A 27074-nucleotide genomic window follows, 5' to 3' on the forward strand; every position below is an offset into this window, starting at 1 on the left:
GAGGTTGTTTAAAATGCCGATTTTGAGTCCCTTCCAGAGACTGATAATCATGGCTAGGGGACAGGATCAGAAATCTGCATTTTTAGTACGGGGCTCAGGTGATTTTGATGCAAGTAACCCAAAATACAGTTAGATAAACACTGGTTTAGCTCCCTTCTTTCCTGAAGCCTTGCTAAGTCAATCTCTAGTCACTTTTTATTAGTTCATCTTTCTCCTGGTTTCCTACCAAGTGGTACAGCTACTTAGTACTTTACGACATGGACAACATCGAGGAAGTCTCCTTCATGACAAGTCTAGAAATAGCCATCAGCTTCTAAGATTCAAGATCCAATCTTGCTTCTGCTTTTATGTGCATGTGACACTAATCATGTACAAATAGCAGGTTTCTCTGGGCTCAGTTCTTCCATCTGAAGTGGTATTACTGTCCAATAATCATAAACCTGTACAGCTGGAAGAGACTTTGGAGATCACCCTTCATTGTATACAATACAGTGGTTCAGTGAATTGTCTATAAGGAGGTCAAACTGGATTAGACTATAAGCCTAGCATTTTTTTCCTATTTCATTAATGTTCCTTTGGAGTATGTTTATCTCCTTTTCCCATCTGCCCCTTAAAATCCTGGGAAAAACAGTTAAGAGTTTCATGTCTCCATAAGTTGGTAAAAATAAGAAACATAGTATTCTATATTTTTTTTTCCAAATAAATTCAAATGTTTTAAGTTTTAAAAGTGAATTCTTAAATATACAAAACCATAACTTACCCAGTAAATTAGATTAGAAAATAACTGTTAGCATCATCATAGTAAATACCAATTTAATCCCTTCTGGTGGCATTAACACACTCTGGCCATTTGTAAGAGCAGTGTGGTAGACCTCTCATGTGTCACTTCAAATCTTCTTGGCCTTTTGCTGCAGTCACTACTATGATAACCAGTCTCAAGCAGGACTGGACAACTACACCTTGCTTCCTGGCCTCTGACAAGCTACAGGAACTGCTTGGCGTTTGGGCATACACAACTTGGAAGAGGTGTGGGGGCTATCCTCTAATCCCCCTTCAAGGACAATTCAGAGGCACATTTCATAAGGTTCCACAGATCCATCAAGATCAAGCCCTAGTGCTATGTTGTTTCCAACTCAATGCATCCTTGATTGGCTTTCCTTCCATCTGTTTCATTTTCCTTTCATTCCTGTTTCCTGGAATCACATCCCCAATAAACTATTGGACACAAGCTTTTGTCTTGGACCCTCCTTTTAGGAGAACCAAAGTCAAGGCTAAGACAAGCTGTAAAGTAACACTCGCAGGCAGAAAGATGACTTTTAAGATAATTTTGTTGTTATCAATATATATTTTACTTGGTGAGTGCCCATATTACAAGTTTTTTTTTTTTTCTTCTTAAAGTTTAAATCACTGCTGGTTAGAATAAACCAGTAGTAGTAACTATAAAACTGAAAACATATTCAGAACTGAATTTTCTAAAAGTCAAAAAGTTGTTTTATAGCATTAATTTTTTATCCAATGCTATTGCTATAACATTTTAATATTCAGCCTCACTCTGAAAAGCTAAACCACTTGTATGACTAGGTCAGTAACACCATAAAAATATTTTCCACTAACATTAGTCCAAAGTAAGGCTTTATCTTTCCATTCTGAATCCTAATGGGAAGATTCCATTTATAAACTGTACTATCAACTTTTTTCTCTTGCCCTGTGCAAATCAACTTTCATACCTAAAACTTTCTTCTTTGGTCTTAACCTAGATAAAATGTTACTTCCTCCATGACAGGATGTATTCTATGATAAATCTACCCATGAGTTTTGCTATATACTTGAATTGGTTTTGCTTTACAAATATGTAGAATAAATAGATGTTCTTTTCATATTTTAATCTTCATAGCTTCTGAGGTAGAGTTACAAAAGAAGTTCAGAAACATCCAATGTATAATAAATATTAGAACTGGAACTTGAATTTTGGTCTTCTGATTCTGAACCCTGTGAAAGTGACTGACCTCGGCCTGAAATAAGTGGTATTTCCATTATGGACTGATTGCAATTTTATCAAGAATAATTTTTGTTATATTCAAATGAGGTCTCCAAAAAAAGATGTTATAGTCATACATATAAAGACCCTGATGCTGGGAAAGATTGAAGGTCAAAGAAGAAGAGGGTGGCAGGGGATGAGATGGTTAGATAGCACCAATGACTCAATAAACATAAATTTGAGCAAATTCTGGGAGATAGTGAAGGAGAGGGAAGGCTGGTGTGCTGCAGTTCATGGGATGGCAGTCAAGACACAACTTGGTGACTGAACAACAACAGAAGAATTTACCTTCAACCCATCTATTACTGCTTAACAAAAAAGTAGCCCATTTTTACCTAGTGCATTGTAATATTTAAAAAAATAGAGTAATGGATATTCCTTTAAAAGACAAAAACCCAATAAATAATATGGCAAACTGTCATCTACACAGTAGGGGCTACCCTGATGCTCAGACAATAAAGAATCTGCCTGCAATGCAGGAGACGCAACTTCAATCCCTGTGTCAGGATTTCCTGGAGAAGGGAATGGCTACCCACTCCAGTATTCTTGCCTGGAGAATGCCATGGACAGAGGAGTCAGGCGGGCTACAGTCCACAGGGTTGCAAAGAGTCAGACACGACTGAGTAACTAACACTCTCACTATCATCTACATGGTAGGAAACAGATTTTCATTTTATGGACTTCTATGTGGTCTTGTTTGTTAAAAACTGCTGGTACCTCTTCTAATGAACAGCATAACTCAATCATGTATAAACCTTTCTACCCCTATAGGCACAAATTCATTCTTCCTTTGGAAATATGCAGGTTTTAATGCTGAAGTGATCCTTCTGCAAGTTACAGATACACAACATTTAAAACAATATTGAAATTCTGTCTTTAACTGCAGTTGGCACAGACAATTTTGAATCTTCAGCTAAATTGGAAGCCATTAGTCTTAACATTTCCTGTTACATCAGCTATAAAGCATCTCAGCAGATGGATTCCAGAATAGGTCACAGCACTGTGGGGGAAAAAAAAAGATCATTTTCTTCCTTACTTCAGAGGTAGTAACAGATCTGAATTCACCTAGCTTAAAATCTGTTTACAAACACTTGTGAATTCTGGGTGTGAAACAGGGTATCTTAATTTGTCCTACCTTTCCTCTCTTCCCCGGCATCTCTTGTAATATTCCAAATCTGGTGATCCACATCATCTGATCTATTCCCTTCATGATTCTAAACACTTCACATCTACTATTTTGCTTTTCATTTTCCAGACCAAGTTATTATTATTGTGGTATAATTGACATACAACATTAGTTTCAGGGATATAATGATTCGATATTTGTATATACTGCAAAATGATCACCACAATAAGTCTAGTTACACCTGCCACCATTTATAGTAAACAATTTTTTTTTTCCCTTGTGGTGAGGACTTTTAAGATCTACTCTCTTAGCAGCTTTCAAATATGCAATACAGCATTACTAACTGTGGTAACCATATTGTATATTACACCATCCTCATGGTTTATTTTATAACTGGGTTTGTACCTTCTGACCTTCACCCATTTTTCTTAGCCCCAACCTCTACCTCTGGCAACCATGAATCTCTTCTCATCTGAGCTTGTTTTTTAAAATTCCACATGTAAGTGAAATCACACATTATTTGTCTTTCTCTGCCTTATTTCACTTAGCATAATGCTCTCAAGGTCCATTCATGTCTTCTCAAATGGCAAGATTTCCTCCTTTTTGGTGGCTGAATAGTATACCATTTGTGTATACACAATGACCCTTGAAAACCATGGATTTAATCTGTGTTTATCCACTTACACGTGGATGTTTTACAATGGTAAATACCACAGCGTTACATCCAGTTGGTTGAATCCAGGGATTAGGAGGAAATATGGTTATGGCAGGTCAACTATTAAGTTATACTTGGATTTTTGACTGGGCTAAGGGTCAGAACCCTTAACCCCTCACATTGTTCAAGGGTCAACTGTACAGTACCACATCTTCTCTGTCCATTCATCTACTGAGGGACACTTAAGTTGTTTCCAAATTTTGGCTATTAAAAATAATGCTCATTTTTTGATTGGGTCATTTATTTTTCTGGAATTGAGCTGCAGGAGTTGCTTGTATATTTTTGAGATTAATCCTTTGTCTGTTTCTTCATTTGCTATTATTTTCTCCCAATCTGAGGGCTGTCTTTTCACCTTACTTATAGTTTCCTTTGTAGTGCAAAAGCTTTTAAGTTTCATTAGGTCCCATTTGTTTAGTTTTGCTTTTATTTCCAATATTCTGGGAGGTGGGTCATAGAGGATCTTGCTGTGATTTATGTCGGAGAGTGTTTTGCCTATGTTCTCCTCTAGGAGTTTTATAGTTTCTGGTCTTACATTCAGATCTTTAATCCATTTTGAGTTTATTTTTGTGTATGGTGTTAGAAAGTGTTCTAGTTTCATTCTTTTACAAGTGGTTGACCAGTTTTCCCAGCATCACTTGTTAAAGAGGTTGTCTTTTTTCCATTGTATATCCTTGCCTCCTTTGTCAAAGATAAGGTGTCCATAGGTTCGTGGATTTATCTCTGGGCAGAACTAAACAGACATTCCTCCAAAGAAGACATACAGATGGCTAACAAACACATGAAAAGATGCTCAACATCACTCATTATTAGAGAAATGCAAATCAAAACCACAATGAGGTACCATTACACGCCAGTCAGGATGGCTGCTATCCAAAAGTCTACAAGCAATAAATGCTGGAGAGGGTGTGGAGAAAAGGGAACCCTCTTACACTGTTGGTGGGAATGCAAACTAGTACAGCCGCTATGGAAAACAGTGTGGAGATTTCTTAAAAAACTGGAAATAGAACTGCCATATGACCCAGCAATACCACTTCTGGGCATACTCACTGAGGAAACCAGATCTGAAAGAGACACGTGCACCCCAATGTTCATCGCAGCACTGTTTATAATAGCCAGGACATGGAAGCAACCTAGATGCCCATCAGCAGATGAATGGATAAGGAAGCTGTGGTACATATACACCATGGAATATTACTCAGCCGTTAAAAAGAATTCATTTGAACCAGTTCTAATGAGATGGATGAAACTGGAGCCCATTATACAGAGTGAAGTAAGCCAGAAAGATAAAGAACATTACAGCATACTAACACATATATATGGAATTTAGAAAGATGCTAACGATAACCCTATATGCAAAACAGAGAAAGAGACACAGAAATACAGAACAGACTTTTGAACTCTGTGGGAGAAGGTGAGGGTGGGATGTTTCAAAAGAACAGCATGTATACTATCTAAGGTGAAACAGATCACCAGCCCAGGTGGGATGCATGAGACAAGTGCTCCGGCCTGGTGCACTGGGAAGACCCAGAGGAATCGGGTGGAGAGGGAGGTGGGAGGGGGGATCGGGATGGGGAATACGTGTTAAAAAAAAAAAAAAAGAAGAAGAAGAAAAAAATAATGCTGTATTGAGCATGGGGGTACACATATCTTTTCAAATTAATGTTTTCATTTTCTTTAGATGTATATCCAGGAGTGTAATTCTTGGATCATATTGTAGTTCTATTTTTAGTCTTTTGAGGAATCAATACTGTTTTCTTTAGTGACTACACCAATTTACATTCCTACCAACAGTACACAAGGATTCTCTTTTTTCTATATCCATGCCAATACTTATGTCTTATCTTTTTGATAACAGCAATTCTAACAGGTGTGAGGTGATATCTCACTGTGGTTTTGATTTGGATTTCCATGATGATCAGTGATGTTGAGGATCATTTCATGTACCTGTTAGCTATCTGTATGTCTTTGGAAAAATGTCTATTCAGATCCTGTGTCTATTTTTTAAACTGGTTTTTTTTTTTTTACCATTGAGTTGTAGGAGTTCTTTATATATTTTGGATATTAACCCCATCAGATATATGACTTACAAATATCTTCTTCCATTGATTAGGCTGACTTTTCATTTTGTTGATAATTTTCTTTGCTGTGCAGAAACTTTTAGTTTAATATAGTCCCACTCACTCATCTTTGCTTTTGGAGTCAGATCCAAAAACTCACCACTTAAGAGTGATGTCAAGGAGCTTACAGCGTTATTTTCTTCTAGGAATTTTATGGTCTCATGTCTTACATTCAAGTACTTTTCCATTTTGAGTTAACTTTCGTGTATAGTGTAAGACAGTAGCCTAGTTTCATTCTTTTGCATGTGGTTGTCCAATTTTTCCAGCACCATTTATTGAAGAGACTGTCCTTTCCCCATTATATAGTCTTGACTCCTTTGAAAATTAACTGCTCATATATGCAGGGGTTTATTTCTGGGCTCTCTATTCTGTTCCACTGACCTATATGTCTGTTTCTATGCCAATACCATATTGTTTCATTACTACAGCTTTTGTGACACAGTTTGAAATCAGGAAATGTGATACCTCCAGCTTTGTTCTTTCTTAAGATTGCTTTGGCTATCCAGGGTCATCTGTGGTTCCATGTAGTTTTTCAGACTATTCAATTTCTGTGGAAAATGCCATTGGAATATCTTATATTTTGCTTTTTATTTCCCAGACTGAAATTCTGATCTCTTTAATTTGTTCTTTTTGTGAGAAAGATTAAATTACCATGATAATACAGACTTTTCATGATTTAAAAAAAGAAGTCACTGTCACCATTATTGTGTCTATTATTGATCTGTCTTACTGTATCTTCCATATCCTTTCATCCATTTGTCAGCACGGAAGTGAACACATGGTTTCTTGGGATACACAGACTTTTATGAAGACACTATAACTTTTATGGATGCAGGTATGGTGTATATGTGTATATAAAACAGGTAAAATATTCTCTGCTATATTGCTAATTCTCTTTGATAAAGCTGCCTCCATACTGATTCTCAATTATAACTGAAGATACACATGTATGGTTTAAAGAAGAAATACAAGTTGGATAGTCTACACACTAACTATGGTACCATAAACTTATCTGCAACATTTTTGTCAATTCATGATTTTCTTTGTTCTAAGAATCAGTTCTCATTTGCATAAAAACCACAGAAGCAATTATATTGTGCCTACTTATATATTTCTTCCATACCAGTTATAAAAACAGACTTTTGATCCCAGCATCAAACTTTAGGGGCCTTTTTTCAGTTTTATTTCTCTAACTCAGTTGGGGCAGAGTTCAGACATGAAGGTAAGCACTTAAACTTTTGCCAACAGGCTTAAAAGGCCAAACCTTGCTGGACTACATGTCTACGCACACTTCCACCTTTCTCCTACCAAGATCATACAGGAAGAGGAGAAAATAAAACCTGTCTTATTTTATAATAATTATTCTCTGACTAGGTCAAATTCCCTTTTGGAGGGATGTACTGGGGCTTGGTCAAGCAAATAAAAGCAAAGAGTATAAATAACTCTACTATCTGAATTGGGTTTTGAAAACTACAGAGTACAGCCTGACAACTTCCTGTATGTGGTCACTGTGGTATCCTGAACGTTGAAGTTCTTGAAAGCTAGCACCTCCTGTATATGTCTCAATTCGTAAGACTTTGAGTACTGTGTGGCTTCTGCAGTACCTTAGTCACTTAGTCAGTATGGTGGCACAGTGATTCAAAGGTCATGCAGCAGAAAATGCCAGCCTATCTAAAGAAGGGAACACCTCTAAAAAGTACTGAGAATCTGTTAGTTCAGGTTGTTGGCCTGACCTTGCCATTGACTGACTGACTTCTGGGAAGGAAAGAAACTAATTTTATTATGTGGTTAATATATGTACATCAGTCACAATATATCTTATTTAATCCTTCTAACCATTACATTTTTCCTCAAAAAATGAAATAAGTTACTTTAAAAGCTATTGCCAAGAAGTAGAAAAACCATGTAAAACCATGGCTGTCTGACCCTTGAGGTCCATGCTCTTTCTGTATCAGCAAATGCTTCTCTGAAACTCCCTTCACTTCTCTGACCTGTAATGTATCTGTGAAACAGAGATGCTTACTTTGTGGATCAATTAAGTGTTTAGAATGATCTAGTGACATAACCTTCCCCAAGACCATCTGTTTTCAGATAGTTGTTCTTAATGTCAAGCCACAATAGAACTTGACTGAACTGATGGTATACAGCTTAAAGCAGTGTGAGACTACTGTTCGATCACTCCCTTGTTTTGAACACTAAAATTATAACACTGTAGCTCAAGACAACTTTGTCAGTTTTTCCCCAGCCTCGTTATATTATTTAACTCAGCCTACCATCAACTAATAATAAATGCAGCTGTTGGGCCATAATTGCCCATCTTGTGTTTATTTTACCTTTTTAGCTGAAGTCTCATTTCCTTCTTATTAAACATTTAAAAGAAAGCAATTATTTTTCTGAGACAATGCTCAGGGCTCTAAGAAGAAACAGGATTTCATTCCTTCCCATAGGAGTTTCCACTGTATCTATCAGACACAGACAAATGAACAGGATAAATACTTAAATGTAAGTCAAGGGGGAAAAGCATTTTGTAGAAATGAATGAAGACAGACTTCAACTGCATATTCATACAGACAATTGTGATCTGGATTGGTAGGGATGAGAATAACTGCTTAGAGGAGAGTTTCATGTAATTTCTTGTAGAAACTATCATAGTGCCTTCCACAAAGAAGTCAGAGTCAGAAAATCACACAGGAGTGGCACTGTATTTCTGCTATAATACAGATTACTTACTGTATCCAAAGTGTACACTGAAAGTAAAAACTCATGTTTCATTGCTAAACCACATCTAATACCTCAAAAATTGCTGGCTCAGGAAATAACCATCCTGTCTGCTACCAAAGCTTAATTCTAGCTTATACGAAGCATTTCTTCCTTACATATGGTCCTTTAAAAGGAAAATTCTTATCCTTTACAGCTTGATGTGGTCTAGGGTTGAAATAGACTGAAATAGAAAGATCATGAAGATACTGCAGGGAAGATTCAGCAAGAATCTGCAGACAGAAGAAAGAATAGAGGAAAGGAAAAAAATAAGTGTTGATGGGTTGTACCAATAAATTATGGCTAAGTGCAGAGTCTTCTAAACTCCTCTAGTCTTAAAAGGATACCTCAATTTCAGAAACACTGATTGAATGCTAAAGGTTGTTAGCACATAAAGTTATATGTTAGTACATAAAGACAATTCAACTCTTACCTTACAGGGAACAACTGAGGAAAACATCCTTGTGTTTTAGTGTCAACAAATTTCTGGATCTGAAGCACTTGTTTTAAAAGATGTCCCTTGGAAGATTTGTCAATTTTTGTTAATACCATCTGTAGGAAAACAAATATTTAAGCATTAGAAATAAAGTACAGTTGACCCTTGAGCAACATGGGCTTAAAATGCAAAGGTACACTTATATGCAGATATTTTCAACAGTAAATACCACAATATTACATGATCTGTGGTTGATTAAATCCATGGATATGGCGCTGCCAATATGGAGGAACCTTGAATAGGAAGGGCTGACTGTAAGTTAAACTTGGATTTGCGACTGAAAGGAGGGTTGGCGCCCCTAATTCCCATACTGTTCAAGGGTCAACTGTTATTTCTTAATATACAGTTTATACATTTTAGTTACACAATTTCAATAACAACTAGGTGACCTATGCAAGTTTCTTAATCTCTCTGTACTTGTTTCCTCATCTATAAAAATAAAAGCAATACCTTCTAAAGGAGCTGCTGTAAAGATTAAATAAATTAACATATGCAACATATAAAGCATATACTATGTGTTTGCTGTTTCCAATGCTTTAACCACACAGGGCCATAATATCTTGGATTCAAGACCAGTGTATAGAACCCTGGGGCCATATTTGCCATTGCTATACACCAAATGTTTCATGTGATCACTATTTATTTTGTGGTCTAAGACAGAGAAGTATTATTAGCTTCATACACATAAAACTGCCAATTTATAATCATTTTTGAAATATTGAATTGTTCTACCTTATATGTTAAATTTAAAGGAAAAATTAGAAATCAGGTTATTTGTAGGTTGTAGCCACTGTAGTTATATTCCAACTTAAATAAAGATAATACTTCAAGTAAGCCTAGAATTTACTAGGGTTAACAGCAAATATAATACTTTAAATAATTTACTTACTCAAAGACAATTACATACTAGAGAAAGATCAAGGTGTGATGATTACAAAATTAATAAAAAGGTAAAAAACTTGATGTATTTTTCAGAAGTTTTCCTAGGAAATCTCTATAAAATTAAATTTCTTGACTAAACATTTATGCTTTTCAGTTATAAAAATATATAAATGACTAAAATAAAATATAATGATCATAAATCAACTATACAACAAAAAATATTAATGGCAGAAGGAGTGAGAAGCAGAAAGTAGAAGTCTTTCTTCATAAAGATAAATATGCTGATACCTAATTCCTCTATCACAACTTCTTTTACAAAGAAAAAGGCTTATATTTTCTTAAAAGTTAAAACTGAAGAAAAAATATGATTTCACAAAATGTATCTATGATATCAAATTAGGAGTAAATTATTACATTATCAATAAAACAGGTTGGGGGGGGAGGAGCCAAGATGGCGGAGACCATCTGGGACAGGCAGACCACTTTCTCCCCTACAAATTCATCGAAAGAACAATTGAATGCAGAGCAAACTTCACAAAACAACTTCTGATCGCTAGCTGAGGTCATCAGGCGCCCAGAAAAGCAGCCCATTGTCTTCGAAAGGAGGTAGGACAAAATATAAAAGATAAAAAGAAAGACAAAAGAGCTAGGGATGGAGACCCGTCCCGGGAAGGGAGTCTTAATAGAGGAAGTTTCCAAACACCAGGAAACCCTCGCACTGGTGGGTCTGGGGGAAGTTTTTGAATCTCAGAGGGCAACCTAAGTGTGAGGGGAAAAATAAATCAAACCCACAGATTATGTGCCTAAAAGCAACTCCCAGCAGAAAGGTACCCCAGACGCCCGCATCCGCCACCAGCAAGTGGGGGCGGAACGGAGAGGAGCGGGCAGCATTGCTTATGGTAAGGACCAGGCCTAAGTGCCCTGAGGGCAATCGGAGGGAGCTTTTGTGAGTTACCAACTTAAACTGTGGGACATCAAAAGAGAGAGAGAAAATTAACTGGCCTGAACACACTGCCAGCCATTCACAGAACAAAGGGACCGAGCAAGTCCAGAGGAGCTAGCCCCGCCGGACGCAGGAGGCAGGGGGGAGGGGAAACGGGCAGGCTCGGCCCCAAGGACTGCATCCCTTACCACACTGCAAACAGGCCTCCAGTTTCTAACCAAAGACTTCCTGAGATTCTGGATGGTTGACATCCGGGAGGATCGTGGCTAGACACAGGGCGCACGCACCCAACCAGCACGGGCGGGGACTGGAGCTGGGGACGCGGAGGGGAGAAGGCGCAGGCACCTAACTGGCGTGGGCCGAAACTGAGGTTGGGACCACGGTGGGGAGAAGGCACACTGCACCCAGGGAGAGTGCGCCTGTCAAACTCCTGGCTGCCTGAGCTGCTTGGGCCGGGGAAGGCACAAAACGCAGGCGCAGCTGAGTCCACGCTTTTGTGGAACACCCGAGGGCTGGAACCACGCGCAGCGCAGGGCACGCTCCATATAGAGCAGCCGGGAGCCTGAGCAGTGTAGACGGGGAAAGCAGCGCCAGTCCCTCCCCACAGCGCGAGGGAACTAGCAACCTGAACAACAGACCACCTCCGCCCGCCTGTGTCAGGGAGGAAATTAGGCCCTGAAGAGACCAGCAAACAGAAGCCAAATAAACAAAGGGAACCCCTTCAGAAGGGACCAGTGCAACAGATTAAAACCCCTGTAGAGAACACTGACTACACTGGAAGGGGCCTGTAGATATCGAGAACTGTAAGCTGGAACGAGGAGCTATCTGAAACTGAACCGAACCCACACTGACCGCAACAGCTCCAGAGAAATTCCTAGATATATTTCTACTTTTTTTTTTTAATTATAAAAAAAATTTTTTTTCTTTTTTCTTTTTTTTCTCTTTTATTTTCTTTTAAAATTCCCTATTACCCCCCCATTACTCCTTAACTTTCATTTTCATAGATTTTTATGATTTTTTTCAATTAGGAAAAATTTTTTTTCTTGTTTTTTGTTTTAATTTTTTCTTTTCTTTTTTCTTTTTCTCTTATTTCCTTCTAAAGTCCTCTATTACTCCTCTACCACTCCTTAATTTTCATTTTCATTTCAGTATAACCTTGCAAAAAAAAAAAAAAAGAGAGAAGCCCTATTATTAAACCAAACTTCATATATATTGCTAAAATTTTTTGTGTTTTTGTTTTTGTTTTTAATATTGTATTTTTAAGAGTCTAACCTCTACTCTAGATTTTTAATCTTTGTTTTCCAGTATGTGATACAAATTTTGGACATTTAAGAATCCAATATTCAGTTCACATTTTTATTCAGGAGTGTGTTGATTACTCTCTCCCAATTCTGACTCTCTGTTTTCTACCTCAGAACACCTCTATTTCCTCCTTTCCCCTTCTCTTCCCAATCCAATTCTGTGAATCTTTGTGGGTGTCCGGGCTACGGAGAACACCCTGGAAACAGACAACTGTGTAGATCTGTCTCTCTCCTCTTGAGTCCCCCTTTTTCTCCACCTGCACACCTCTATCTCCCTCCTCCCTCTCCTCTTTTCATGTAACTCTGTGAACCTCTCTGGGTGTCCCTCACGGGGGAGAATCTTTTCACCATTAACCTAGAAGTTTTATTATCAGTGCTGTATAGTTGGAGAAGTTTTGAGACCCCTGGAAGAATAAAACTGAAATCCAGAGGCAGGAGACTTAAGCCAAAACCTGAGAACACCAGAAAACTCCTGACTACAGGGAACATTAAGTAATAAGAGACCGTCCAAAAGCCTCCATACCTACACTGAAACCAACCACCACCCAAGAGCCAATAAGTTTTAGAGCAAGACATACCACGCAAATTCTCCAGCAACGCAGGAACATAGCCCTGAATGTCAACATACAGGCTGCCCAAGGTCATACCTAACACATAGACCCATCTCAAAACTCATTACTGGGCACTCCATTGCACTCTAGAGAGAAGAAATATAGTTCCACGCACCAGAACACCGATGCAAGCTTCCCTAAACAGGAAACCTTGACAAGCCAATCGTCCAACCCCACCCACTGGGTAAAACCTCCACAATAAAAAGGAACGACAGACCTCCAGAATACAAGAAAGCCCACTCCAGACACAGCAATCTAAACAAGATGAAAAGGCAGAGAAATACCCAACAGGTAAAGGAACATGAAAAATGCCCACCAAGTCAAACAAAAGAGGAGGAGATAGGGAATCTATCTGAAAAAGAATTTAGAATAATGATAATAAAAATGATCCAAAATCTTGAAAACAAAATGGAGTTACAGATAAATAGCCTGGAGACAAAGATTGAGAAGATGCAAGAAATGTTTAATAAAGACCTAGAAGAAATAAAAAAGAGTCAATTAAAAATGAATAATGCAATAAATGAGATCAAAAACACTCTGGAGGGAACCAACAGTAGAATAACCAAGACAGAAGACAGGATAAGTGAGGTAGAAGATAAAATGGTGGAAATAAATGAAGCAGAGAGGAAAAAAGAAAAAAGAATCAAAAGAAATGAGGACAGCCTCAGGGACCTCTGGGACAATGTGAAACGCCCCAATATTCGAATCATAGGAGTCCCAGAAGAAGAAGACAAAAAGAAAGGCCATGAGAAAATACTAGAGGAGATAATAGCTGAAAACTTTCCTAAAGTGGGGAAGGAAATAGCCACCCAAGTCCAAGAAACCCAGAGAGTCCCAAACAGGATAAACCCAAGGCGAAACACCCCAAGACACATATTAATCAAATTAACAAAGATCAAACACAAAGAACAAATATTAAAAGCAGCAAGGGAGAAACAACAAATAACACACAAACGGATTCCCATAAGGATAACAGCTGATCTATCAATAGAAACCCTCCAGGCCAGAAGGGAATGGCAGGACATACTTAAAGTAATGAAAGAGAATAACCTACAACCTAGATTACTGTACCCAGCAAGGATCTCATTCAGATATGAAGGAGAATTCAAAAGCTTTACAGACAAGCAAAAGCTGAGAGAATTCACCACCACCAAACCAGCTCTTCAACAAATGCTAAAGGATCTTCTCTAGACAGGAAACACAGAAAAGCTGTATAAACGTGAACCCAAAACAACAAAGTAAATGGCAACGGGACCACACCTATCAATAATTACCTTAAATGTAAATGGGTTGAATGCCCCAACCAAAAGACAAAGACTGGCTGAATGGATACAAAAACAAGACCCCTATATATGCTGTCTACAGGAGACCCACCTCAAAACAAGGAACACATACAGACTAAAAGTGAAGGGCTGGAAAAAATATTTCACGCAAACGGAGACCAAAAGAAAGCAGGAGTCGCAATACTCTTATCAGATAAAATAGACTTTCAAATAAAGGCTGTGAAAAGAGACAAAGAAGGACACTACATAATGATCAAAGGATCAATCCAAGAAGAAGATATAACAATTATAAATATATATGCACCCAACATAGGGGCACTGCAATATGTAAGGCAAACGCTAACGAGTATGAAAGAGGAAATTAATAGTAGTACAATAATAGTGGGAGACTTTAATACCCCACTCACAACTATGGATAGATCAACTAAACAGAAAATTAACAAGGAAACACAAACTTTAAATGACACAATGGACCAGCTGAACCTAATTGATACCTATAGGACGTTTCACCCCAAAACAATCAACTTCACCTTTTTCTCAAGTGCACACGGAACCTTCTCCAGAATAGATCACATCCTGGGCCATAAATCTTGTCTCCGAAAATTCAAAAAAGTTGAAATCATTCCAGTCATCTTTTATGACCACAGTGCATTAGGATTAGATCTCAATTACAGGAAAAAAACCATTTAAAATTCAAACATATGGAGGCCAAATAACATGCTTCTGAATAACCAACAAATGATAGAAGAAATCAAAATATGCATAGAAATGAATGAAAATAAAACACAACAACCCAAAACCTATGGGACACTGTAAAAGCAGTGCTAAGGGGAAGATTCATAGCATTACAGGCCTACATCAAGAAACAAGAAAAAAGTCAAATAAATAACCTAACTCTACACCTAAAGGAACTAGAGAAGGAAGAAATGAAGAACCCCAGGGTTAGTAGATGGAAAGACATCTTAAAAATTAAGGCAGAAATAAACGCAAAAGAAACTAAAGAGACCATAGCAAAAATCAACAAAGCTAAAAGCTGGTTTTTTGAAAAAATAAACAAAATTGACAAACCATTAGCAAGACTCATTAAGAAACAAAGAGAGAAGAACCAAATCAACAAAATTAGAAATGAAAATGGAGAGATCACAACAGACAACACTGAAATACAAAGGATCATAAGAGACTACTATCAGCAGCTCTATGCCAATAAAATGGACAACTTGGAAGAAATGGACAGGTTCTTAGAAAAGTATAACTTTCTAAAATTGAACCAGGAAGAAATAGAAGATCTTTACAGACCCATCACAAGCAAGGAAATCGAAACTGTAATCAGAAATCTTCCAGCAAACAAAAGCCCAGGACCAGATGGCTTCACAGCTGAATTGTACCAAAAATTTAGAGAAGAGCTAACACCTATCCTACTCAAACTCTTCCAGAAAATTGCAGAAGAAGGTAAATTTCCAAACTCATTCTATGAGGCCACCATCACCCTAATTCCAAAACCAGACAAAGATGCCACAAAAAAAGAAAACTACAGGCCAATATCACTGATGAACATAGATGCAAAAATCCTTAACAAAATTCTAGCAAACAGAATCCAACAACATATTAAAAAGATCATACACCATGACCAAGTGGGCTTATCCCAGGAATTCAAGGATTCTTTAATATCCACAAATCAATCAATGTAATACACCACATTAACAAATTGAAAGATAAAAACCATATGATTATCTCAATAGATGCAGAGAAAGCCTTTGACAAAATTCCACACCCATTTATGATTAAAACTCTCCAGAAAGCAGGAATAGAAGGAACATACCTCAACATAATAAAAGCTATATATGACAAACCCACAGCAAGCATCACCCTCAATGGTGAAAAATTGAAAGCATTTCCCCTGAAATCAGGAACAAGACAAGGGTGCCCACTCTCACCACTACTATTCAACATAGTTTTGGAAGTTTTGGCCACAGCAATCAGAGCAGAAAAAGAAGTAAAAGGAATCCAGATAGGAAAAGAAGAAGTGAAACTCTCTCTGTTTGCAGATGACATGATCCTCTACATAGAAAACCCTAAAGACTCTACCAGAAAATTACTAGAGCTAATCAATGAATATAGTAAAGTTGCAGGATATAAAATTAACACACAGAAATCCCTTGCATTCCTATACACTAACAATGAGAAAACAGAAAGAGAAATTAAGGAAACAATACCATTCACCATTGCAACAAAAAGAATAAAATACTTAGGGAGTATATCTACCTAAAGAAACAAAAGACCTATACATAGAAAACTACAAAACACTGATGAAAGAAATCAAAGAGGACACAAACAGATGGAGAAATATACCGTGTTCATGGATTGGAAGAATCAATATTGTCAAAATGGCTATACTACCCAAAGCAATCTATAGATTCAATACAATCCCTATCAAGCTACCAACGCTATTTTTCACTGAAATAGAACAAATAATTTCACAATTTGTATGGAAATACATAAAACCTCAAATAGCCAAAGTAATCTTGAGAAAGAAGAATGGAACTGGAGGAATCAACCTGCCTTACTTCAGACTCTACTACAAAGCCACAGTCATCAAGACAGTATGGTACTGGCACAAAGAGAGAAATATAGATAAATGGAACAGAATAGAAAGCCCAGAGATAAATCCACAAACCTATGGACACCTTATCTTCGACAAAGGAGGCAAGGATATACAATGGAAAAAAGACAACCTCTTTAACAAGTGGTGCTGGGAAAACTGGTCAACCACTTGTAAAAGAATGAAACTAGAATACTTTCTAACACCATACACAAAAATAAACTCAAAATGGATTAAAGATCTAAATGTAAGAACAGAAACTATAAAACTCCTAGAGGAGAACATAGGCAAAACACTCTCTGACATAAATCACAGCAGGATCCTCTATGACCCACCTCCCAGAATATTGGAAATAAAAGCAAAAATAAACAAATGGGACCTAATGAAACTTAACAGCTTTTGCACAACAAAGGAAACTATAATTAAGGTGAAAAGACAGCCCTCAGAATGGGAGAAAATAATAGCAAATGAAGCAACAGACAAGGGATTAATCTCAAAAATATGCAAGCAACTCTTGCAGCTCAATTCCAGAAAAATAAATGACCCAATCAAAAAATGGGCCAAAGAACTAAACAGACATTTCTCCAAAGAAGACATACAGATGGATAACAAACACATGAAAAGATGCTCAACATCACTCATTATTAGAGAAATGCAAATCAAAACAACAGTGAGGTACTATTACATGCCAGTCAGGATGGCTGCTATCCTAAAGTCTACAAGCAATAAATGCTGGAGAGGGTGTGGAGAAAAGGGAACCCTCTTACACTGTTGGTGGGAATGCAAACTAGTACAGCCACTATGGAGAAAAGTGTGGAGATTTCTTAAAAAACTGGAAATAGAACTGCCATATGACCCAGCAATCCCACTTCTGGGCATACACACCGAGGAAACCAGATCTGAAAGAGACATGTGCACCGCAATGTTCATCGCAGCACTGTTTATAGTAGCCAGGACATGGAAGCAACCTAGATGCCCATCAGCAGACGAATGGATAAGGAAGCTGTGGTACATATACACCATGGAATATTACTCAGCCATTAAAAAGAATACATTTGAATCAGTTCTAATGAGATGGATGAAACTGGAGCCCATTATACAGAGTGAAGTAAGCCAGAAAGATAAAGAACATTACAGCATACTAACACATATATATGGAATTTAGAAAGATGGTAATGATAACCCTATATGCAAAACAGAGAAAGAGACACAGAAATACAGAACAGACTTTTGGACTCTGTGGGAGAAGGCGAGGGTTGGATGTTTTGAGAGAACAGCATCGAAACATGTATATTACCTATAGTGAAACAGATCACCAGCCCAGGTTGGATGCATGAGACAAGTGCTCAGGGCTGGTGCACTGGGAAGACCCAGAGGGATCGGGTGGAGAGGGAGGTGGGAGGGGGGATCGGGATGGGGAATACATGTAACTCCATGGCTGATTCATGTCAATGTATGACAAAACCCACTACAATGTTGTAGAGTAATTGGCTTCCAACTAATAAAAATAAATGAAAAGAAAAAAAACAAAAAACTGGTTGGGGGATATTTGGGCTTTTCTTTTCTTTTCTTTTTTTTTACTATGTAGACTATGTTTATCAATCCTTTGGCTCCTCATAACTATAAATTATCTCTAATGTTTCAAAGGGCATTTGCAAATCCCAAGAATTCCATAACCCCACAAATGCAAATAGCTTTTTGACTGGTAACATGGTTTGATTTGCATTAAACTGCAAAACCACTATATTTTATTGTTTTTTTGACATTTTTTGAAAACAAGTTATAAGACTGCCATTCAATCTGAAAAACATACAAAACAAAATAATTGCAGACACCAACCTACCAATCTGTATTCTATTCTAGGGTAAATAACAGAAAGAACAGGTAAGATATTCTCATAAGAAATTTTCTTTTCCTTAAAAATATAAACATCCTACCTTTGTGTGCCAGAGCCTACTGAATTTTTGTGATGTTCTTAAATTCCAAATTAGTTTAGCAAATTTTTCAGTTGCAGTTTCATTTACATTCTGATAAGTACTATCTGCCAGTTCAGTTCAGTTCATTCGCTCAGTCGTGTCCGACTCTTTATGACCCCATGAACAGCAGCACGCCAGGCCTCCCTGTCCATCACCAACTCCCAGAGTCCACCCAAACCCATGTCCATCGAGTCAGTGATGCCATCCAACCATCTCATCCTCTGTCGTCCCCTTCTCCTCCTGCCTTCAATCTTTCCCAGCATCAGGGTCTTTTCCAATGAGTCAACTCTTCGCATCAGGTGGCCAAAGTATTGGAGCTTCAGCTTCAACATCAGTCCATCCAATGAACACCCAGGACTGATCTTCTTTAGGATGGACTGGTTGAATCTCCTTGCAGTCCAAGGGACTCTCAAGAGTCTTCTCCAACACCACAGTTCAAAAGCATCAATTCTTCGGTGCTCAGCTTTCTTCACAGTCCAACTCTCAGATCCATACATGACCACTGGAAAAACCACAGCCTTAACTAGAAGGACCTTTGTTGGCAAAGTAATGTCTCTGCTTTTTTAATATGCTGTCTAGGTTGGTCATAACTTTCCTTCCAAGGAGCAAGCGTCTTTTAATTTCATGACTGACATCACCATCTGCAGTGATTTTGCAGCCCAGAAAAATTAAGTCAGCCACTGTTTCCACTGTTTCCCCATCTATTTCCCATGAAGTGATGGGACCAGATGCCATGATCTTAGTTTTCTGAATGTTTAGTTTTAAGCCAACTTTTCACTTTCATCAAGAGGCTCATTAGTTCTTCTCTACTTTCTGCCATAAGGGTTGTATCATTTGCATATCTGAGGTTACTGATATTTCTCCCGGCAATCTTGATTCCAACTTGTGCTTCCTCCAGCCCAGCGTTTCTCATGATGTACTCTGCATGTAAGTTAAATAAGCAGGGTGACAGAATGCAGCCTTGACGTACTCCTTTTCCTATTTGTAACCAGCCTGTTGTTCCATGTCCAGTTCTAACTGTTGCTTCCTGACATGCATACAGTTTTCTCAAGAGGCAGGTCAGGTGTCTGGTATTCCTATCTCTTTCAGAATTTTCCACAGTTGATTGTGATCCACACAGTCAAAGGCTTTGGCATAGTCAATAAAGCAGAAATAGATGTTTTTCTGGAACTCTCTTCCTTTTTCGATGATCCAGTGGTTGTTGTCAATTTGCTCTCTGTTTCCTCTGCCTTTTCTACATCCAGCTTGAACATCTGGAAGTTCACCGTTCACGTATTGCTGAAGACTGGCTTGGAGACTTTTAAACATTACTTTACTAGTGTGTGAGATGAGTGCAATTGTGCAATAGTTTGAGCATTCTTGGGATTGCCTTTCTTTGGGATTGGAATGAAAACTGACCTTCTCCAGTCCTGTGGCCACTGCTGAGTGCCAAGCTGCTATTAAAGAGCTAGTAAGTAGTTTTAGGGCTTCCCTGGTGGCTCAGAGGTTAAAGCGTCTGCCTGCAATGCGGGAGAGCTGGGTTCGATCCCAGGGTCAGGAAGATCCCCTGGAGAAGGAATTGGCAACCCACTCCAGTATTCTTGCCTGGAGAATCCCATGGATGGAGGAGTTTGGTGGGCTACAGTCCACGGGGTCGCAAAGAGTCATCGGACACGACTGAGCGACTTAACTAACTAACTAAGGAGTTTTAGCAAATGTTTATAGACATTTAAAAAAGAAAAAACAAACAATAACAAAAAAAACAAGGAAAAGCATTTAGAATCACTAGATGAACAGTTTAGAAAACTTTGACTATAATTTTGAGAATTTAAAAGCTAGGAGAAGGAAAGGGAATAAAAGTACCACAGAACTTATTTTAATATTAATGGCTAATAATTGAAAAGACAGTTTAAAAGGTACACCTTCATTTTTTGAGGAGGAGAGACCTACTCATTTATTAAAAAGACAGACACACAGGGAACTCATATTTCTGAGTGCAAACCATGAGTCAAAAGAAACACTTACCACATAAGGTAATGCAAATTCTTCACACATTTCTATGGCAATATTGTCTGCTTTTTGAATTCCAACAACACTATCCACTAATAAAAATGTTCTCATCAAACTGTAGGAATGCAGAAATGAAGATTAACAGCAAAGAAAAATATACTCATTCATTTCCATCCCCCACCCCGACCTTCACTATACTAAGAAATTGTCTTTTGAAAAATTATCAGATCAAAATTTTAAAATTTCTTTAGGCAAAAGGACTTCTTAATTTACCATGAAGTCCATCCAAGTTCCAACAGGTCTCAGTGTTGGTTATGTTCAATAGCTAGACTCATTAATATTATTTCAATAGCATATATTGAACATATGACACTCTGCCTAGAACTGGATACAAAGATGAATGAGCCCCTTCCTCTAAGCGACTGAACTCTAGTGGGAGAATGAAACAGGGACCCAGTTAACTATAAGTTATCATAAAAGTGTCTAAGTCTTCAAATATTACTTTAAGACTAGCAAATAACAAAACCAAACACACTATATTTTGTATTTTCTTGTGCAAGTATTTTATCTTAGCTTCTATGTTAAGATACAACAAGCAAATTACTTACAAACACTTTTTTATACTTCAAAAGTTTAACATTAATTTTTCCATATATTGTGCAATGCTTGAAGCATAGACCTGCTACCTGGCTACCTATGGAGACAAATAAAGGTAGTATTTATCGAGGCTGTGATGTCAGAAGTATTTTAAGAATAACCAGAATTTACTGAAGTTTATTTAAATCTGGTAAACACCCCATTAACCAACAAATTTCATTTTTAAAAATAGCCAGCTAAGAGTTTGGTATAAAAAATTAATAAAGTCTGCTGATGTACTACTTATAGTCTCAATAAAGGAAAACAATTGAATTTAAGTTTAAAATAATTTACAGGAAAAAAACTAAGCAGACAGTACTTACCTTCCTCCAAAACAGTACAGAATATTATGAGAATAAAGTAAACTTTCTAGAAAAGTTATTTGATAAAACTGAAGAGTTCATCATGTATAGTATGTTCTATTCATAAAAACATGTTTAGGGGTTAAATATAACAATTATAAGGAAAAAAAGCTTCTTACTTCTTTCGTTCTTTTAGGTAGGTTTCTACCATGTCAACAAAATCTTCAGGTGCTCTATAGCCATAACCTGGCATGTCCACCAATGTAAAGTATTTTCCAACTTTGTAAAAATTAATTTTCTTTGTATGGCCCTGATAAAGTAAATGTAAATATAAGTTTCTTAAAATATGTCCTTTATATATTTCATGACTCAAAATATTTTCTGTTCAATCAATAATTACTTATTAAACACATAAAAGTATTCTGTATATAACCCTATGCAGATGACGATACAGGAAAAAGAAACAGAAGAGAAGTGGCTGGAGATAAGCTTAGATGATACTACTTCCTCCTTCCAATTCATTTTTTTAAAGAGAATCTATATGATTTAAGAACTTCAAATTCCATATTAGAAATACGCAGGCAAAATATTTTCAAGTTTTCCTATTTCATTAGTTCTCTCCCAGTGAAAAAGTTATACTGGTCTAAATAGTATGACTGCATTAGTCAATATTCTCTGATGGATAATATATTTCCACTTTAAAGAATTATCTCCACTTTAAATGAATTAATGCACAGACAGGATAAATTAAATGCTTACTGTCAGTCATACAAGTTTTCATAAAAACTAGATGCAAAGTTTGATAGTGTAGCTAGACTATTACTTGCCTAAAATCAATTTGAATGTTTTATTAGATGGGTTTGGTGCTTTCATTAAGCCATTTTTAAAAAAGCATGTACAACTGTAAAGTACTTGTGCAACTACAACTAATGTAAAGATGATAAAAATAGTTTATTCACATGGTTTTCTGTCCACAGACATTTATTAATCAGAAAAAGAAAAATTATGACAAAAAACTTTAAAAGTCAACTGTTCAGAACTCAGGAGAGGTTTTATAAATGATGCTTAGGTTCCCAGGCAGCTTATGTGTCTGTCTATAGGAAAATAACTTTAGAATTACAGATTAGAAATGTCAAGAATACAGTTCTTCCATTGCCTTCTCACAGCAGAAAGGGAACACCCCTACCTAGAAGTGAGAGTTGAACTATAGCATTTGATGAGGCAGGGCACAAGGGAGTAAGGATAGGAGGGTTAACAAATGACTACAGTCATCAGAGGTAGTATCAGGGAATCAACTATGTGAAGAAACTGGGAGCAAGAAAAGACTAGTGAAGCCTCAGGGAAGGGTTCTAATGTAAGGAAATAGGGGCAGTGAGGACTGGGTTGGTAGGAACATTTTGCCAAGGATAGATAGGTGAGGGGACCTGGGGTGAGGAGAGGGTACCTTAAATATTGGTAGAGTCTGTATTATTGAAAAGGAAGCAGAGGAAATGAGAAAATGACAAAAAGCTACTACAGCAGACTGACTGGGATATTAGGCACATAAATTTGGCCCTGGGTAAACTGGGAAGTGCCTGATTCGTATATATATATATGAGTTAGCTAGGTATTAAAGATTATAGGAGGAAAAAAAAATACACTTGAAAGCTGTTTCCTTTAAAAATCAATGTAGAACTAGGTGAGCATTCTCATAGAAGCAAATATAGAATGACAATGGAACAACTCTTGAGAAAAGTCGACCAAGGAAAATTTCCTCAAGATACTGGCCAGGTTACTAAAATAAATCCAGATATACTTCCATTTTCTTCAGAGAAATATGCAGGCATTAATGAAATGTCTTACATTAGCACTTGTTTGAAAGAAATCACTTTTCTAGGAACTTAGCAATTATGGTTTCTAACTGCCCACCCCCTCCCCCATATTTATTAGTCATCTTAGTCAATTCAGAGGTAGTTCAGATATGTTTTAAATTTTGACATACCGGTTTTTTGGAGACTCTAACTTCAACCTCTGGGGCAAGTGAAAACAAAGCCTTTATTAGAGAGGATTTTCCAACATTGCTTCTGCCTATAAAACACACCTTATACAGGCAAAAGGAAGATAATTGAGTATTAGTGTATTGGGTTGGCCAAAAAGTTCATTTGGGTTTTTTTGTAAGCGGATACAGTAAAACCCAAATGAACTTTTTGGCCAACCCATATTACCTGTAAAAATCTGTAAATACTACTTAGCCTTGACTAACCATAAAAAAGTAGCTTATGGTTAGTCAACCTTCAAATTCTAATATATAGCTACTATATATTAAATGATTTCAATGTGGCAGGTACTGTTTTAAAAGCACTTGTTATTTTCTTATTTACTCTTTACAATATCCCTATGAGACAGATAATATTATGTTATCTGTCTCATAAACTGTAAAAGTATTCTCATTTTACAGGTGATAAAACCAGAAGCAGAGAGGTTCAATATCCAGCCCCAAATTATACAGCTAGAAAGTGAAGAAGCTGGAAACTGAAATCCAGACATCTATATCTGTACCTGTGCTTTTAATTACATGCCACTCAAGAACATCTGCAACATTTATTAAGAATATCATATTTTCAAAGCTTTTTGAAGTTAACAATTACATGCATTTCAACAAAACTGGCTCTAAAGTCACTCCTGTTTGAAACCCCATTTTCCCACAAACTCTCCAAGTACACCATTACGACATCATAATTATTTCTTTCTCTTGACCTTTCTTGTTCCATTTATGCTTTTCTCCTTTAGTGTGAGTGTAGAAAGCAACAAAGTATTTTTGAGACTAACCATTAATACACATGGCTTTGCTTTCTAAAAGTACTGAAGAGGGTACAACCAATCAGTGCTCCTAAATGAGGGCGGTACCGCCCCCTGGGGGTGTTTTCAAAATTTGTAAGGGCATATTTGATTATTAATAGGAGGGCATTTTGGGTTATTAATATGATTGGGTGGCATTCAGTGAGCAGGAGCCAGCAGTGCTATATATTTTGCAAAACTGTGGTCAGTCCTTCAAAATAAATTGATTTGGATGCTGTATAAATTTCAAATGTCCTACCAGATTAAATCGGATAATATAGATTAAAAAACTAAATTAAAAAGAAATTACACAGAAGTCCAGTAATTTAAAAATGGAAAAGCAATGCTGTCTCCAAATCATTAAGTGATTTATATACTCTTCTTAAATTATTGTAGAGTTCGAGTGGAAAAGTTCCAGTGCAATGGTGCGGTTATCACAAATAACGGAGGCCTGAGCCTTCTTTTAACAGACAGAACAAAATATTAAACTGCAGGACATGCATAAAATGCACACTCACTGAATTCCACTGAAGCTGTTTTAGAAAATCTTACAGATTATTGCCATCTATATATGATTTTTTTTGCACATGACAGGAAATTCAGATTGAGTGAAAATTATGTATTGATAAGGATCACTTCATTTGTAAAACTACTCTACTTTTTGTATTCTTCACTTTTTCCAGTTTGTCTCGGCATGTTTTCCCTACTTAAAAACAAAAAAGATAAATGATTAATTTTTAATCGCCTTCTAAAGTCTTTCATATTCACTACCAAAATAATTGGGCTTCCCAATTGTGGCTCAGCTGGTAAAGAATCCGCCCGCAATGCGGGAGACCTGGGTTCGATCCCTAGGTTGAGAAGATCCCCTGGAGAAGGGAACGGCTACCCACTCCAGTATTCTGGCCTGGAGAATTCCATGGTCTGTATAGTCCATGGCCTCGCAAAGAGTCGGACACGACTGAGTGACTTTCTCTCACTCACTCACCAAAATAATTAAACCCGTATTTACTTATTTTGTTACAATAATGACACCGCGTCCATACAAAGCTAGTATCTCTGGCCTGCTGATAATGCAGGCAGGCATGCTAAGTTGCTTCAGTACTGTCCGACTCTGTGTGACCCTATGGACTTCAGCCTGTCAGGCTTCTCTGTTCAAGGGATTCTCCAGGCATGAATACTGGAGTGGGCTGCCATGCCCTCCGCCAGCGGATCTTCCCGACCCAGCGATCGAACCTGTGTCTTTTATGTCTACCTGCATCGGCAGGCGGGTTCTTTACCACTACAGCAAAATCACAGCCCAAGCCCTCAGTACCCGCAGGCGGCTGCGGCGTTCACCTCCGGGTGGCGAAGGTCCGGGGCGTGGTCGAGACGCACCGCCGAGGTGAGGTACTCGATGCGGTTTCGGGCGGAGGCCGTAAAGAAGCTCTCCGCCCGCGCGATGTCCTCCAAACTCGGGTGGAAGATATTCAGGTGAAGGTCTGGCCTCGAGCCCGGGACCAAATGCCCATGGAGTTCTTGCAGCGGGAAGACCAGCTTCGTCAGCTGCTTGCTCGGCAGCCGTAGAACCTCCGTGAAGGCCTGGAACGCGCTGTAAGCTCGTCTTGCGCTTCCCAGCTCTGGTCCCATAGCAAACAACTTGCTCACGCCCGGCCGCAGCCGGTGAGCTGCCATTTTTCTCTTTTAGAAGTCCCACCTCGGGCCCTCATTCCCAGGATCTGAAATGCGCGTGCGTGACCCGGATCCCGCTAAGCCTGCTGGGAATTGTAGTTTCTAATGGCCTCTTTGGTTCCCGCAGAGATTCTTTGTATACCTAGAGCTGGAGACAGGTGTTGCCCGCAGCGGGGGAAAAAGTGGCTGGGTGCTTTTCACATTCTGGCCCTGACAACTGTGCCTTTGACTTGCATGTCGCTTTGGGGAGGTTGTTTAACCGTTTTTCAGAGCTGAAAAAATATATCTGGCTGTGTGAGCCCTGAGGCTCAAGTGAAGAAGACGACTTGTGAAGCTCTGGTGGATTTCAGGGCGGTTTACTCTTCACATTTTCTGGTTGTTGAAAAAACACTTGCGCAGAAATGAAAAGGGCGGGTGAGAAATGTCGTTCAAAAAGCACCTGGTTTTCAGGGTTCAGACAGTTCGTACTTCATTCTTCTTCTCTAGAGCTGCAGGAAATGTCATTAAAATTTAGAGATTTCTTACATAGTAAAAGAAAAAAAACAGTTTACACAGGTGTTCAATAGTTGTTTCATTTAAGTTACATAATGACATCTTATTTCAGAAGTTTCTTAAAGCCATTCAAACTCATCAGTGCTGGAATGGGAGGTAGAGGGACCATGATAAAATGAGTATCTGAAAAATATTTCTACCTAAAAGATGATGGGTCTTCTAAAACCTTAGCAGCAAACAGCATAGCAACGTTAGCTCATGCTCTCTTGAGCGATTCCTCAGGTTGTTCATTGACTATTCAGGGCAGTTCTTGAGTTAATGTCACA

The 27074-nt window shown here is 37.9% G+C and overlaps 1 protein-coding gene across 1 annotated transcript; it reads right to left on the minus strand.

The window, feature by feature from the left end:
• Nucleotides 1–2888: 2888 nt before the first annotated feature.
• On the minus strand, nucleotides 2889–26304 carry GTPBP8 (GTP binding protein 8 (putative)). The gene is made up of 6 exons (XM_061167227.1): nucleotides 25924–26304; nucleotides 23753–23851; nucleotides 21951–22081; nucleotides 20849–20948; nucleotides 9187–9305; nucleotides 2889–3038 (listed from the first exon to the last, which is right to left on the minus strand). Exons 1-6 carry the CDS (start codon nucleotides 26257–26259, stop codon nucleotides 2948–2950), a joined length of 876 nt encoding a protein of 291 aa, XP_061023210.1. The 5' UTR covers nucleotides 26260–26304; the 3' UTR covers nucleotides 2889–2947.
• Nucleotides 26305–27074: the final 770 nt, after the last annotated feature.

Source organism: Dama dama, chromosome 19 (genome assembly GCF_033118175.1).
Source record: "Dama dama isolate Ldn47 chromosome 19, ASM3311817v1, whole genome shotgun sequence".
Classification (NCBI taxonomy): Eukaryota; Metazoa; Chordata; class Mammalia; order Artiodactyla; family Cervidae; genus Dama; species Dama dama.